Source organism: Haliotis rubra, unplaced genomic scaffold, assembly GCF_003918875.1.
Source record: "Haliotis rubra isolate DU_JTF1 unplaced genomic scaffold, ASM391887v1 Scf302, whole genome shotgun sequence".
Lineage (NCBI taxonomy): Eukaryota > Metazoa > Mollusca > Gastropoda > Lepetellida > Haliotidae > Haliotis > Haliotis rubra.
The window spans coordinates 507,431-525,720 of record NW_025766972.1 but is presented as its reverse complement, the minus strand read 5'-3'; the positions used below and the strand labels follow the sequence as shown (position 1 = coordinate 525,720).

Genomic DNA, 18,290 nt, shown 5'->3' with positions numbered 1-18,290 from the left:
CTACAGCCAATAATAAACACCCGTAGCGACAGATGGTGCCACTCGGTAAAAACTATGACAGGTAGAGTCTGTGAGCGGTTTCGGGGATGTCCATTGACACCTCAAACCAACACATACCAGATACAGAGACAGAAAGGCTATCTGCTGTATATCCATTCGTAATTACCACAAATGAGTTTACACTGGAAATAAAGACGTTCCATTAGGCAAACATCCCGCGCCAGATGTGACACGAATTTAAGTAAATTGTTTTTCACCTATGCTGATCGTCCTGCTTATGTTTGCCTTTTCTTCGGGAGTCCTCCTGAGAGGATACGTAAGTCCCAAAATATACAAAGTCAATTTAATTTCTCCACTCTTTTTAATCGTAGAATATGTGTCATTTTAATGTATGGCCAGAGTTTCTACAATTGCTAACAGCTGAAGGGGTGGTGTAAATCCGGCTTGGGTCCATGCAGGAATGTACTGTAAGTCCCAATGGTCCCTAGTATGGTGATCTACCTTCAGTTGTTGGCAATCAATAGCCTGTTGTTTAAAATGGTTAAGAGTTAATTACCAGTTTTAAATTGAAATCTGTGATAAACGTGTTGTTGGTTTTATAATTTACCTTTATTATCATGAAATTATAGCTTGTTTTGAGTCACGATATGGCTGAAATATTGCCCATGTGACTTAAAATCTTAACTCACTCACTCACTTTTCTTCGGGAAACAAACCCTTCTGCTGCTACACAAGTAATCCGAACTAGGAAATCAACAACAACTTTTGGGGTTGAGTTTCATCCGGGTTTGAAGCCGGCAAGAAATTGCCATTACAAAACGTCAACGATCTAAAAACTTAACCACCTAAGTTTCCATGAACATAAAAGTCAGCAGATGTTGGGCTTGATTAGGAACTCTAAGTGGTTGAACTGGCAAGGTTCCCCATGATCAAACGCTATGAATACATAAACTCTTTGAGAAGTGGTTAGATAAAACATGCACAAAGTACATGGTCTGGACTATCAGTTGTGAGACTTCTATATAAGTCAGATTGTTTTGTTCCCATACCATAGATACCCGTGAAGATCCAGGTTAGAATTGGTCTTCAGCAACCCACGCTTGTCATGAGAGGCGACTAACGGGATTGGGTGGTCAGGTTTGGTTGACACATGTCATCGTATACCAATTGCGTAGACCAATGCCCATGCTGTTGATCACTGGATTGCCTGGTCCAGACTCGATTATATACAGACCGCTGCCATATGGTGTGTAGACTAAGGCTTAGTCTCTGAATATATATAATTTTGATAGTAACAAACAAGCCCATTTATATTGAAAAGGAGCCCTAGGGAGACCAGAGATTCAGAACCTGAGGAAATCTAGAATTGCTTTATTTAGGGCTTTAGCACCGCAGAGAGGGCTTGGCAGTAGGGAAATTAATGTGGTTCAGGGACTGTGAGACAGATTTTATGGTGTGCTATAATTGTCTATATAAATACACGTACAGGTGAACAACACAACAAACCTAGCTAGAATCGCCCTTAGTTATGCATTTTGAAAATATTTAGATTAAATATTTAAGGGGCAATAAATTCCCAATATCTATATAGTTTAGTACTTGAGAATATTTCGCTGGTATGACGACGTGCATGCGTGTGTATGTGTGGCTGCTTGTACTAGCCCAGACTGAAGCTGGTTTTATAGTGCTAGCCCACTAAGATACCATGCCGCAGTGAAGCATGAATACCCCACTCAGACACATTATACTGACTCCGAGCCGACCAGTCCTTGTACCCATTAATGCCGAGCGCCAGGCAGGGACCAACAAGTACAATATTTTAACGTCTTTTGGTATGACGCGGTCGGGGATCGAACCCGCGACCTTCCGCTCTCCGGGCGGACGCTCTAACCACTACACCACGGAGGCGGTCTAAAGGATTTGGAACCAGCTTGGTAAAAGTTGTAATATCAGTACCAGAAAAAAACTAAAAAGGTTGGTATCACATGTCAATCCCGTGGTTAGTTACATGGTCAAGGAGCAAGTAGGGTTTCTCTGTCCGGGAATCAAGGAGGTTTTGTCATAGCACATGAAACAAAACCCTGACGTAATATGTGACAGAAATGATTTGCCATAGGTGATACAATAACACTTACTGCTTGATTAAGCACGTCGGTGTTAGGGGTGGGTATTGCAGAGAATTTTCATATTGCGATATATTGCGATGCGGAAGCATATATTGCGATATGTATTGCAATATATTGCAAGGATTATTTTTTAGCAAAAACTATTTATAATCGAGTTAATGCTTGATTATAAAGCAAAAACACAACAACATCACTATGATTGATTAACCTTTAATAAAAACTTTTAATCATGAGAAAATAAAAATGTAAGTAACATTTGGCACTAATGAAACAGGGAAAAGAACAATTAAAAAAACGGAAATATCCGAAGATTTCCGAGTGTTACGAAGTTTTCCGAATGCATGTCAAAATACCGGTTTTCGATCAGCGTATCGCAATACGTATCGTTTTCATGTCTGAACCGGTAAATACCGGTAAACCGGTTATATTGCGCAGCCCTAGTCGGTGTCTGAGAAAGAGAATTTGTTGTGAGCTTTGACGGCAACAGTCTGTGGGCATGGGTAAAAACCCTAATCACTGGAAAACTGTTACACATTTCCAATATAAATCATACTGTAACTTTGATATGACAGCAACGTCGCAGGTGTCAATGGACAAAACCGTTACGTAACGAGTGAAAATTGACGTGGTTACCATGGCATCACGCCCGTCATTAACAAGTATCCCAGAAGTCAACGTGGATTAGCTTAGAACTCTGCGGAAAGAGAAAAATGCATGTCTCTCATCACATGGCGACAAATCGGTCTTGTTGTGAACCTGACAAGGCTAGTTTTGTAGCAAAATGAATTTAATAATAGGTTTCAACTTTTAAGTTACTATTTGGATCAAAGTATTCATCAGATTGTCAGCAGGAGCTCTTTTTTAACATCTTCTTCCGAAGATAGCTGAGAATGACGTCCACAGCTAAAATTAATCAATGAAAGGGAATTATTTCTGAATGATTTTTGTATTATGTGTAAAGTTTGAAAATCGGCCAAGTTGGATATAATTACTGATTCTTCACTAATTGAGTTAATGCAATAGTTTTGGTGTCTATCCAAATTACACTTGGCTGTTTAACACCTGATATGTCTGCCAATCTTTGCTGTCAATTTGGAATCTCCAGATTGATTCTTTGTCACCCCTCACCGCAATGGCCACGTGTCGCTTACAGTTCATATGAGCCTTATGTAGGGTTCGTGTGTTTCTACATTATCAGGGGCGTAGCTGCCATTATAAACGAAGCCCGGGCTTACACAGGATGTTTGCTAAAATATTTTGTTTTCTAATTCTTGCCAAAAATACCTACATTTACCTTATCAGAACAATCTAAAACATGGTAATCCCTCTATGAATCATACTGACTACAATTAATGGTAAACTACTCTAAGTTTTCTGCTTTATGCAACAGTCTACTCTATGGAATACAGCAGCAGTACATGGACAAGTTACAGCGTGTTCAAAATACAGCTGCCAGGCTCATAACACGCACACACGTGTATGAGCACATAACACCAGTCCTGAAGGACTTACACTGTCTCCCTGTAAAAGGCAGAGTTGTATTCAAACTTCTTGTGTTTGTTTACAAGTCCATTGTTGGGCTCGCTCCATTATAGGAACTAGTTAACCTTCCCAAGCCTGTAAGGTCGCTCAGATCAGCTAGTCAGCAAAGCTTAGATGTTCCATTTGTCCGAACCACAACATACGGGGACAGAACATTTAGGATTGGATAACCTCAAAATGTCAGAAAATCAGAAAATAGCAACAGTTTCCGATCTTGTCTCAAAACCATCCTCTTCAAACGAGCATTCGACTAAGCGCACACGAGCAGGACTCTGGATATGTAGCGCTATACAAATGTCTAATTTAATTTGATTGACAATTATTGATACAACTTCAGGTCTCATAAAATATGAAAGTTGGTCAAGCCCTCAATATTAAATATTAAGCTTTGCAACCTATCGGGCTTACACGAACAAATTGGCTTGCTATGCGCCTGTTTTGTAACTTTATCGTTTCAGTATTCTTGATTTAGACCTGAATCATTGTTAATGTTTAATAGTATCCTGACTAATAATTCTCAGACATAAATCCTTTTTTCACTTTGAACTCACTTTCCCAATTCACTGCCATATATATTTTACATCGCAATAGTTTCGACCCCTGTTACGGAATTACCATGACAGAGAAAACAGCCCGCCAACTCTAAATTGACAGAAATTATTGAATTATTTGCACAATTGGTCTTCAGCAACCTATGCTTGTCGTAAAAGGCGACGAGCGGATGGGGTCGTCAGGCTCGTTGGCACAAGTCACCGTATTCCAACTGCGCAGATCGATGCTCATGATGTAAGTCACTGGATTATTTACAGACAGCCGCCATATAGATGGAATATTGTTGAGTGTGTGTTTTTAAACAACAAAACAAACAGAAGGATAGTGAAGTATTAGCATCATAACCATGAAACTGTCAACTGAAAACTTTTCGGTTAGTCATAATGTAAATTCATAACTTGAATTCGGTGTTGGCAAACATGAAATCTCCTTTGAATTGTTTACACAACAGAGATATACTTTTATAGTGAAGCATTTCCATCGTAACCATGAAACTTTAAGTAGAGCAATTATCGGTTCTTCATAAGGTGAACTCATGAATGAAATTCGGTGTTGGCAAACACGAGATTACCCAAGTTCTATGTGCGGGTAGAACCATCACTGTTCCCTCCTTATAAAGCTTTGAGGGATAGGCCAATTTAACCCTTAGGCGACGCGAACATTCACCAATGATGGATTACTTGCAATTGTTCAGCAAGTGCGGTAACAAAGAAAGGATCAAATATCTGTACTTGGGACACAGTGCAAATGAATCCTAGAGAATTTTTGCCATTGGAATTAACTATATTTTTTCAAGGCTTGGTACTCGGATTGTATGAGCAGTGTGTGTGATTCTTCGGTGGTTAAATACCCATTTGGTGCAAATGAAATACTTAAAAGGCAGGCATTCGAATATGAATAGGTTATCAGGTATATTCATACTAGGAAGTAAGTAATTATGTTGGCTAAGTAAATATTGATTTATAACACGTGAAGACTTATCTTTAATAAATAATGGGAAGACATCTTTTTCACATAGTTACGGAATAGATAGAATCGTATGTTATAGACAAATACAATATATGTTCAATATAGTCAGTACATAGTTACATCAGCATTCTTATTACAAATCCATTTTGATACCAGCTTACGATAAGAAAAGGTTGTAGAAGACTTGAAGCATACAAAATCTATATTGCGGGTTTTTATCTGTGGAGCATAAACAAACGAGAAGGTAAAAACTTTTAACATACGAATGAAATTCAAAAATACTAATTGTTTTATTGATCCCATTTCTTCGATGTACTGCAGAATCCGGACTGTTTTCTGCCAAAATCAATTGCACGTCTGTGGTGTCCTACAGCCAATAATAAACACCCGTAGCGACAGATGATGCCACTCGGTAAAAACTATGACAGGTAGAGTCTGTGAGCGGTTTCGGTGCTGTCCATTGCCATTTCAAACCACCATATGCCAGACACTTTAGACAGAAAGGCTGTCTGCTGTATATCCATCTGTAATTACTGTAAATGAGTTTACATTGGAAATAGAGAACCTCCATTAGGTGCACAAACTGTTCCAGATGCGACATGGATCCAAATCGTTTTTTACTCTTGGTGATACATTTTGCTGATGTTTGCTTTTCTGAGAACAATCTTGCTGCTGCTACTCCAACGACTCCCTATCTTACAGGCACAGCTTGAAAAAAGTCCTTTCAATATTCTGAATTATTTTCAAATGCTGTTGAGGTGCTTCCCATTAATTGAACAACATTCTCTACCAAATATTTGAACATTAACAAATTATCCTAGATGGAAAACGGATACTTTGCATGGTGAAGTTGTTCTGTGCATGTATTTAAAGTATTGCCATCTTTTGCTTCAAGATTAGTTACAAGACAAGTTATGTTTTGTTTGATACAACATTCTGGGCTGGAATCTCAGGATTAACTCAAAACAAAAGGGAAATTTCGACATGATGAACGATTTCCTTTCATTAAACATTCCAAATGAATATTTCAGTTAAGTTAAATCTTTCGGTAGCGGACTGATGTTGTTAGTATTCATAGAAACTATGAATGTGTAATAAAACCTTTATTCACATTTATATCGTATTAATGAATGTTTTGGGGCGGTGGGGTAACCTAGTGGTTAAAGCGTTCGCTCGTCACGCCGAAGGCCCGGGTTCGATGCCCCATATTGGAACAATATGTGAAGCCTATTTCTGGTGTCCTAGGCTGTGATATTGCTGGAATATTGCTCAAAACGGCGTAAAACCATACTCAGTCAGTCAGTAATGAATGTTCTCCGTGCAAACAATCCAGGAATTTAATTCAATTTACAGTAAGGGTTTATCTGTCAAGGCAATCTTATGACATGCGTTTCAACTTTATATCCAGTGTAATATAAAAGATATCATTGTTCGACTCGGTGGTAACCGGGGGTAATGTTTGCTTAGTGCAAATATCGGATCTCCTGTTGTTAAGGCAGTCGTGGTCACAGTAAGGGATGTGTGAGGAAACAATAAGACAGATATTGATGAGAACCAAAGGAAACGTAGATGTTTCTTCCCGCACTGACATATTCGAGAGGAGCATTGGCTTTACATCAATATTTACTAACAATCAAACGTATATACGTCAGTATAATGGACCCGTGAAGGTCCGTGTTAGAATTGGTCTTCAGTAACCCATGTTTGTCGTAAGAGGCGACTAACGGGATCGGGTGGTCAGGCTCGCTGACATGGTTGACACAAGTCATCGTATCCCGATTGCATATATCGATGCTCATGCTGTTGATCACTGGATTGTCTGGTCCATTTCCACACCGCCGCCGTATAGCTGGAATATTGCTGAAAGTGGGGTAAAACTCACTCACTTCGCGATGTGAATATAATATCTGATAACAATATTCCGGAACCTGCATGTGAAGTATTTCATTTGCACAGAAAAAGTATTGTAGTTATAGAGGGACACACTGTAAATTCAAACCACAGTGCCAAGCCTTAAATAATACACTTAAATCCACGGGCCAAACTCCCTTTCGAGTAATTGGAACTGTATCACAATTACCGGTAATCGGTCCAACCTGTGTTACTTTGCATGATGAATAATAGAAAGCTTTCCGTGATAGACAAAATAATGTTCTCGTCGATTAATGGTAAAATTGGCCCATCCCTCAAAGCTTGCCAAGGAGGAAACATTGATGGTTCTTCGCACACAAAGAACTAAGGAAATCTTGTGTTTCCGACACCGAATTTCATTCATGAATTCACATTATGACTGACCGATAATTCCTCTGCTTATAGTGTCGTGGTTACGATGCTAATGCTTTATTATAAAGTATCACTCAGTTGTGCAAACATTTCACGGATTTCTTCAATTTACAGTCAGAGTTACGGTCAGGGTTTCGACCATATATTCGTTGTGATAACAATTTGCTATTATGGTGCCACGTTGATGGGACTGGGAGTGGTGTTTGGAGAGGTGCTTTATGAGTGAATATGTGTAGTTTTACCTGTCAGCTCTGTTTCACGTTTGTGAAACAATCAATTGCAAGTGATCCAGAAAACCCATGATTGATATCTGAGCAAAATGTATCATCAAGATACTTGTCATATAAACATCGACGTATTCACTTACGCTATCCACTGATGACTTTTGTCAATGCATAGGCTAACCCATGAAGATCCGGTTAGAAATACACTTCAGTAACCCATGCTTGTCGTAAGAGGCGACTAACGGGATCGGGTGGTCAGGCTCGCTGACTTGGTTGACACATGTCATCATGGCCCAATTGCGTAGATCGATGCTCATGCTGTTGATCACTGGATTGTCTGGTCTAGACTCGATTATTTACAAACCGGCGCCATATAGCTGGAATATTGCTGAGTGTGACGTAAAACTAAACTCACTCACTCATAGTGTAGATGAGTCTCATTGTGGATATCTGACCTTTTCTTCATCTTGATAATAATCTGTACATATGTCTTTTATGCATTTTATACACATTGTTTCACGACTTGTGTGCGGCCGAAGGGTAGAACACAATCGTCTTTTTCTCGAACACCAGGTGTCATTATTCGATTCAATTATTTAAAAAACTATTAAAGAATCATTAAAAAACGGGCGTTGGGGGTAGTCTAGTGGTTAAAGCGTCCACGCCGAACACCCGGGTTTGATTCCCCACATGGGTACAATGTTTGAAGCCCATTTCTGGTATCCCCCGCCGTGATATTGCTGGAATATTGCTGGAATATTGCTCAAGCGGACTAACCATGCTCACTCACTGACTTCAAAAACAAAATTAGGAAATAATTATTTTGTGACAGAGAGGCAAATGCAAATGTCTTTGAGTCATTTACTTCTCAGTTAAAACTTTACAGGAAGCTTAATTTTTTCCAAGCAAAATGGGTAAGAAATTTCAAAGTAAAAAAGAGATTTGCATCTGAGAATAATAGAATCAAAGTAGCCTTGTCAGGTTCATAACATGACCAATTTGTCGCTGTGTGATGATAGAGGAATGCAAATTAGATTTTTCCGCGGACTCGTAAGGTAATCAGCCGCGTTGACTTCTGGGATAGCTGTTGATGACGGCTTTGAAGCCATGGTAACCACAGACTCCTTCATCCGGTACATAACGTCTGTGATAAGTGACAACTGTGAATACGCTGTCATATGAAAGTGACAGTATGATTAATATAGAAACTGTGAACCAGCTTTTATAGTGTGATCCGGTTTATCACAACAACTTGCCAGAGCTCGGCGCAAGTACAGTTTCCATGGCAACCGATATGTGTTTAATCTAGAAGTGGGAATTATGAAGACACCTTAGGCAAATTATGTTTGTCACATGTTACGTGAGAAATATGTTTCACGAAACGTTCAATGTTTGGTTCCCGAACAAAGCAACTCATCTCAAATTTTCATATTTTCACCTACAGGTTAATATGCCTTCATTTCAGAATCATGAGCCATTCCTATCTTCACAGATGCTCCGGATTCTAAAGCCACTTAAAGATGCTTGAAATGCATGTCATCGTATCCCAATTGCGTAGATTGATGTCCACGCAGGTCTTTCTCGTATTGATGTGTGATAAATAACAAATAAAACAACATTCCTGTTTTGATCTGAGCATCAATTTGAAATACGCATTACATGACATCAACATACTTACGTGAAAAGTCGTTGATCGGGTACGCTCTGATTTCTTTTCTTAAAGCCATAAATCCTTACAACTAGGGTAGCAAACGAAGTATACAATGGAATTGTTACGCTTCATTCTTCTCGGCGACAATCTCGATCACTTGTCACGTGTGACATCGTCTGGACAAGACCCGGGAGATCCGGTTTGGAGCTGGTCTTCAGCAACCCATGCTTGTCGAAAGAGGCGACTAACGGGATCGGGTGGTCAGGCTCGCTGACTTGGTTGACACATGTCATGGTATCCCAGTTGCATAGATCGATGCTCATACTATTGATCACTGGACTATCTAGTCCAGACTCGATTATTTACAGACCGCCGCCATATAACTGGAATATTGTTGAGTGCGGCGTTAAACAACAAAACAAAACATCATGACAATGGACCTGTAAGCAGAGAAATTATAGGTTAACTGGAAATAGGTGTTAGCCAACACGAAATTTTCTTTGTTTTATATACATGAGAGTTTAACAACAAGGAAATAAGAAGATGTTTTCAAAAACAAGTGAGGATGTCAACGATGGAAGTATAAATGTATAAATATATTTAGATCAATATTTTAGCAAATTTAGACATGTGTGTATATCCAGTGTGCGAAATAGCCAATGGTCCGCTAGCCCATGGCTAGTAAAAATCCAGTCGGGCCAATAAATCTCCACAGACACTGGCCCGACTGGCTAGTGAATTTTCATGGAGTCGTTTTGATATATATCACTCTCTCCGTTAAGTTATACCACACTTTTAAATCACACAAGATTATGGTCTGATAAAAATGTTCATGCAGCTTTTAAAATGATAAAACCCGTGTCTACATTCAAATTTCGGAATTATTTTGTGGGCTAGTAACTTACAGGCATAGCTATCCCGACTGGCTGGCATAAATTGGAAACTATTTCGCACACTGTGTATATCGCCACACCAATCAAGCCCGTGACCAGTACTGAGGAGGGCGTATTACATTGATGGCCTGGTAAAGGCTCGAGGACAGAATTATCCTCAGTATCCCATGATGGCTGTCATGTTTATAGACCTGACTGATAGCTTTTGAGCGTGCTCCACGCCTTCTGGGTTATTGTTTATAGTATCAACGGATGCTTTGTCGGATCAAGACCGAATATGTTGACAGCTGCCATCGTGCATCTGGAACATTGCTGAGTGCAGTGTTAAAGGCACAATGTCACACATTTTCGACAATACTTGGCCTATATTATATATATTGGGGCATATGCACTCACTTTCGCTTCCTATTGATGCAGTAAAATACTTATTATCCCTTACGACTTGCCTGAAATCGATAATTGAAACTTCGAGGCGAACAGCTTCCAAACAGAGAACACTTGCCATTTATGGGATGTAAACAATTGCTCCGTTCATTGAAAACTGTCGGTGTTGTCGGTGTTTGCCGAACTAGTTTCAATCACAAGTTGTGCGAAAGATATTCGTAAAGAGAGCTCCAAGGGGACATAACTCTGTAGTGTTCGCTTTGAGTTATGTTCGGCCGGTAGAGGGCGCGAGAGTCGATTTAAGGCAACGCATTAATTCATTCGAACTTTTTAATTTAATATTGTAATCTCAATACGTAATTGTTTTTGGAATAAATGGTATGGTAGCTTCCCTGAATACTGATAGTATTATTGAGAGAAATGCATTATTCATTTTCAGAGAAGTGTGACCTGTGATATAGTGCCTTTAAAGTCAATTGGGGGATTACATTTTCCCTTGCATCTTATTGTATGTCTATGTGTTCTTAATTTGCTGCTATTCAAAGGTTTGTTATTCAAAGCCTATAATATTCTGTCCTTTGTCGACAGATATATTAAAATGAATACCGTTTCACAACTATACAGCTATAACGTTGCTGCGATGGAGAATTGCACCTCGATCTACCAATTCCCCTTTGAACCTGAAATTCGAAAAAAGAAATGTTCATTTAAACACGAATTTGGATGATGTTCAACACTTATACATATAGAGAGGCCTTTCAATAACGGTGACACATATGGACATTTTACCACTGAGGTGCCTAGGCGTCCCTATAATAAAAATAGCTGGGAGACCACATGCACCATTATAAGAACTCGCTCTTTCATATTACAAGACAGATTTCATGTGTAAAGATCATTACTAAAACAGATAAAAGAAACACACGTTCAATAATGATGTATTATTAAACGACACTCGGGGCTTCAAGCATTTAATATTCACATACTGTTTTTGCTTGAATGTTGTAGAACTTTCTGTATCCCATGATCGGGCATAACTGTATAAAACATTTAATGAAAGCTACTGAGGCCATTTAACACCTTCAATGAAGCTCAACAAACTCTCAAGTGTGCCACCTATGGGATTCACCTAATTAAGCCCTTTGCTCGGCGTGCCCGTCAATGCGGAGCCCACAGACTAATGACATACGATATGCTAAATCATTCGATTACAAAATTGCGTACCCTGAAGCATCATGGAAGTGGAATAAGCAACGCTCTTTCCACCAACTTCCCATGCAAATCTGATTTACCAGAGAGCCCATGACGATTTCAAATCACGTTCAAGAACACCAATAGCAGTAACTGCAAATAAAACGGATGTGTAGCCTTAGTTGGATTCCCGTAGGCTGGGATTCCCCTCGGGAGACCATTTGACTCGTTGAGACAATAAAACAAGTGAATAGTGAGGATTTAAACTTCGGCTGCTTTTTACACAACCTTCCTCTAATTGCCAGGGTTAAATGGCTTTGTTGTTTGACATTTGTTTTTGGAGCTGTTGCCATTCAGTGAAATGAGTGTCCGTTAGCTGTTCTTTGCAATCCTTCAATCTCGTTCCTGGAGTGAAGTATTGCCAATAATTAACCCAGTACCGGAGCCTGATGGAGCAATTTGCCATCTTGCAGAACAGTGAGGGACACAGGAGATTCAGGACAAGGTCCAAGTCGTTGACAAATGAAGACATGGAGTTATTGCCCTTCTTTTAATACTCATTGCAACTCGTCCACGTTTAATCAGTCTGTCTTTACAAAAAGTCAGGGAAATCTGTCAGTTGCCACTTGTGTTCCCTGTGGGTGTATGCTGAAGTAATTGAGGCTTGAAACATATCCAGTGCTTGACACAGACTCATTTACTTTGATTGCGATTAGTTTTACCAAATATATCAGTGCCAACCTAGCAGTGTTGATGAATAGGTAAGGTGTGACACGCATCGGGTGTTCTAACATTGTTCTCCAAAGTGAAGTAATCAAGTCACGCAAATGTGATGGTATTGATAGTGGTAGAATTAACTATTGTCTCGAATCAGATTACTAATTTGGACATCGACAATATTTTGATACGTATGTTGAAAAGAACATACACTGATTTTTTTCATAATGTTTTTATTGTTTCCAAGGGTACATCATTAAAATTAAAACACCAAATCAGGATTTTAGAGTTTGTTAGGTAGAGTTAAAAATACACAAACATTCACATTTTCACATCAAAATAACGTACCGAATATAGAGTCTATTTTCATTGTTAAGTTGGGAATATAGATCTCCATTTTGTGTCATGACTTTGGAGGCTATTATTTTTAATATCAATGAACTTTTCCACATTGAATTTTTTTTGAAACGTTTTGGAATGTGTTGGTTAATCCCACATAAATGGATATATTTTTTGGCAGTTAGGATAATATGGTTTAATAATCTATCTGTGTGTAATGTTCCAAACCAAACAAGATATTTTGTTATTTTAGTTGTGTTCTCAATATGATTATTCATCCAAGCTTCAAGTTCATTCCAGAATGTTTGTCTTTCTCTACATTCCCAATAAACATGACTAATATTCTCATTCAGTTCATTACAAAAACAGCAAACAGTATTGTCAACAAGTTTCATTTTAAATAGTTCATTTTACATACACTGACGTATTCCGCCAAGGAAGACAAACCAGATTGTTACTACAGAACATATTCGTATGATATTGTGCTTAAGGTGAACAAAACCCTCCTCCCGAAAAGCCCAAACAAATACAAAAGAATCAACACAGATAAGAAGAATTGTTTTTTATTATTTTTTTATTATGAGGGCAGTATAATAAAATTTAAACATTCAGGTCACGTCAAGGACTCTTTGAGATCAAAGTGCATATATACAGAAGAAGAAAGAATAAAAGAGAACATTTGTTTATTATAGTGTGTCACACGCTGGTACAGAGTCCGACCTCTTTAGGCCTATAAGACACAATAAAACAAGGATAAAAAGCATGATAATATTAAAATGGCACGCATCTAGTCAACACACATACTGTAACAACCATGATACAGTGGCACAAACAACCCCCATGCACACACAGTTTCGGATCTGTACATAATACCACACTGCATAACACCCGTCATACGAACAATGTCTTACATTCCTACACACTCAATGTCATCCACACACATCCAATTGCCACCACACCAACCTCCCTCCCTCCATTCCTTCAACAGTCAGACTGCTTCAACAACTAAAATACATAAATACATGTAATGGTATTACAGTCCACACACACACACGCGCGCACACACACACACACACACGCACGCACGCACGCGCACACACGCACGCACACGCACACACACACACATGCACATCTATATGTGTTCTTTTAAGAATAACAGGATATGATATTTGTATTCACAAAATTAAAAATAACCAGTTTGTCTTCTCCTGTAGGTGATTTGATGAATATTATAATTGTATTATATTTACTTTAAATTTGCTATATGTCAACATCAGTGATTCGGTTTGATACCCTTTCCATTTGGTTTTGTCAAACCCAATTTTCAAGTTTATGCTGTCTTTTGTCCTTCAAGGACGATGTCGCATTAAGGGATTATGGTTTATTCAAGATATGGGATCTGGTCAATCATTCACTCAATTTATCAATCAATCAATTTGAAAATGAAATTGTTGAAGAGAGTTTTGTATAATTTCAACATACCTGATGTCTTCACTTGTCATTAAAATTCAACAGTATTGGCGTTCTGTGGTGTCCCGTAGAGATATACTCCGGTGGTGGCATGTGGTCCTGTGCGTAGAGCTCAGGTCACAACTCAGTTGAAGTTAAGCAACGTACGGCGCGGAGAGTCCTTGGATGGGTGACCGTGTTCGGCAGCATGACTCCTGAGAGTTTCTATGATTTCAGTCCTGCCCCACAACTAAGCACATGTGATACATGTGGTCTCACAATAGGCAAGCTGTTACCCAGCAGAAAATGGGTACCCGGTGGAATAAGTGATGTGACTATAACCTTCTAGCAACTCACAGGCAGCTTGGGTTATCCGGGGTAATAATGAACTGTCTGTTTGTATGCGCATTGAACATGCCCTTGGTGTATGGAATTTAGCGCAATAGAAGTACACATTATTATGACTCGTTTACAAGTATCTGCTCTGTGAAGATCTAACCTGGAGCTTCAGAACACACATCAGAGGGGTAGGAGTTAGCTTATCCTCTTTAGAAAATAAATTTCATAAAAAAATGATCGAAACTCTTTGCTCTTTCCTTGGTGAAATCTGACATAAAAGCAATTTCTAGATGAAAATAATTATAGTTGTTTGGTAAAAAAATCCGAAAAAAACGAGTGGACGTATTTAGCGCTTTGACTCAGTTATGACATATTCATTCCTCTCACAAACAAAATGCACTGGAAAAGACTCTGCGCATACAGAGGGAGGTATGCCAAGCAGGTTACCAATACTACTGCCTCTACTACATCATTACGATGTCTGCTGCTACTTCTTCTGCTATGATGCTGTAGGGTAGCCTAGTGATATTGCTGGAATATTGCAAAAAGCGGCGTAAAACCAAAGTCACTCACTCACTCTACTCTTATACCGTAACTGCGAGCATTTGTTTTGTGTAAAACGAACACTTCTTCCACTACTGAGCTCAGTTTCAGGCCATGTTATAAATTTTGGGACTTAAAATACATGACCTCAAGCATTTAACTCCATGTGGCAGGTATGGAAGAGTAACATTTGGCCAGTTAATAATAAATTTAGAGCCTTAAACAACATGGGAATAATACAAATTGGAACTGAAAGGAAACGAAAAATAATTCGAAAATTGACACCTCACTCACCAGTGTAAAATTGTGTGCACATGCCTCTTTGTACATTTACACGTTTTACCTCGTCTCTCTTGTTTGTTTCAGCACCGAGGAGGATGGAGAATCGCATGAGGTATCAAAGAGGTCACTAGACAGTGTCGGCAGCGGCTTCATCAAGAGAAAATGGAACCCAGACATTGGGAAACGCCCAATAGATCAAATAGGTGCGGGCCTCATCAAGAGGACCATGGAACAAGATGAGGAGGAGAAACGAGATCTGGACTATCTTGGCCTTGGCCTCCTCAAGCGTCAGGAGGACTACGAAGAGGAGAAGAGAAACCTGGATCGTGTCGGAATGGGGCTGATCAAGCGACCAATTGATACATTAGGAAGTGGGTTCATCGAGAAAAGACCCCTTGATTATCTTGGGTCTGGTCTGATCAGGAAACGATTCTATGACCCTTTCGAAGACAGCCTGAAAAAAAGGCCCATTGATCGTATTGGGAGTGGCCTTATTAAGAAGCGGGCCATTGATGAACTAGGCATGGGTCTCTTAAAGCGGCCAGTTGATTCCCTTGGTTCTGGGTTCATTAAAAAGAGGCCCATTGATTTAATTGGTTCTGGATTTATTAAGAAACGCACACTTGATTCCATTGGATCCGGATTCATCAAGAAACGCCCAATTGATTCCCTTGGTTCAGGATTTATCAAGAAACGCCCAATCGATGCCCTTGGTTCAGGATTCATCAGGAAACGCCCAATTGATTCCCTTGGTTCAGGATTCATTAAGAAACGCCCAATTGATTCCCTTGGTTCAGGATTCATCAAGAAACGCCCAATTGATTCCCTTGGTTCAGGCTTCATCAGGAAACGCCCAATTGATTCCCTTGGTTCAGGATTCATCAAGAAACGCCCAATTGATTCCCTTGGTTCAGGTTTCATCAAGAAACGCCCAATTGATTCCCTTGGTTCAGGATTTATCAAGAAACGGCCAATTGATTCCATTGGCTCCGGATTCATCAAGAAACGCCCAATTGATTCCCTTGGTTCAGGATTTATCAAGAAACGCCCAATTGATTCCCTTGGTTCAGGATTCATCAAGGAAACGCCCAATTGATTCCCTTGGTTCAGGATTCATCAAGAAACGCCCAATTGATTCCCTTGGCTCTGGATTCATCAAGAAACGGCCAATTGATTCCCTTGGTTCCGGATTCATCAGGAAACGCCCAATTGATTCCCTTGGCTTCAGGATTCATCAAGAAACGCCCAATTGATTCCATCGGTTCAGGATTCATCAGGAAACGCCCAATTGATTCCCTTGGTTCAGGCTTCATCAGGAAACGCCCAATTGATTCCATTGGCTCAGGATTTATCAAGAAACGCCCAATTGATTCCATTGGTTCAGGCTTCATCAGGAAACGCCCAATTGATTCCATTGGCTCAGGATTTATCAAGAAACGCCCAATTGATTCCATTGGTTCTGGCTTCATCAGGAAACGCTCCATTGATTCTAACGATACCGAACTGATCAGTAGAGATGCGTCAAAGTAAACGCTCACGGAGACAATATTTGAAAAAACCCACACCGTTGTGTCAAAAAAAATAACATGCTTGAAATGGTGGGGAGAAAGACATATAATACCATATTTTGAATTGTCATACGGATCTTAAATTTCCTAAAACGATATTATACTTAAACCTTTCTGTATTGTGTCAACATCTTCAGAGAATTAATTTTACCAGTAGTAGCGGACACATGTTTTAAACAATTCGCTCACTATGACAATTTGCTGCTGATTGAATCAGAATATCACAATCATTTCATTATTATGTCCGGATCAAAAAGAAGCTGAACAGTGTCTTTTGAGAAAGGAATGCAATGTTTAACTTTCGTACACTTCTTTATTCATTTTTAACCACGAAGAGAGAACCTCGTCAACGACAACTGTGCTAGGAAGTACAGTGGGCCTGGATGGTGCGTATTGAAGACATCTAAGGCAAGCATGACGTATCGGACAATTATCCTGACATGATAGTTCGCGACGTCATCTATATCTGTGATAGTGTCATTCTCAGCATTGCTGTGGGAAAGGATTTGCAAAACAGATATTTTATATGACATTCCAAACATACAATCCTTCGTACGAGAAAATAAGAAATTGTCAAAATGCATACCTAAATATTCATTAAGTATAATTCTGTTTTCTAGAGAAAAGGGCATTTCAAAACGTGTGCTCTTTCATTTTTTTTTTGCCTTCCCAATCGTATTTTTTTCATACAGACAGCTGAAGTTCTAGAATGAGTGAGAGAGTGTGATTCGTAATGGATCTCTATAATGCTAATTGTTTTAGCGACGGTACACGTACATGTTTTGTGGCATATGATAAATCCTGCAATCTACCTATCCTTAATCAGACTTTAGATAATACTGTATAAATGTACATATGAATAGGTGATAGACAGAAACTTCATCGAAATCTGACTCGAAATCTCTACATCTTGAGGCGAGAACCATCAGTGTATATTTGAATATAATTTATTGTACAAATGAGTAATCTTGTTGGAAGCAACTGTTAATCTTATTTTTGAATAAATAAATGGACTCTACGCAGGTAGTTTGTTTTAACGTTATCATTTGATGGCAGAGTACTTCACAGACCCGCTTCTACTTCCATGTGGATTCCGGGTTCGAACCCCAGCAGCCTACCATGATCTGGTGGTCTGTCGTCGTAGTTGGGGTGTCTCGTTCTCCCTCTCTTCATGAAACCCGTGACGGTCCGGGTTAGAATGTACCTTGATTGTCGTGAGAGGCGACTAACGGGATCGG

At 39.3% G+C, this 18,290-nt stretch overlaps 1 protein-coding gene across 1 annotated transcript in view; it reads left to right on the top strand.

The window, feature by feature from the left end:
* The window catches only part of LOC124282746, a 47,716-nt gene extending 29,638 nt beyond the window's left edge, over positions 1-18,078 (top strand). The window contains 3 exon segments of the mRNA XM_046718769.1: positions 15,569-16,565; positions 16,567-16,707; positions 16,709-18,078. Of these exon segments, the coding sequence (XP_046574725.1) occupies positions 15,569-16,565; positions 16,567-16,707; positions 16,709-17,014 (1,444 nt within the window). The 3' untranslated portion in view covers positions 17,015-18,078.
* Positions 18,079-18,290: the final 212 nt, after the last annotated feature.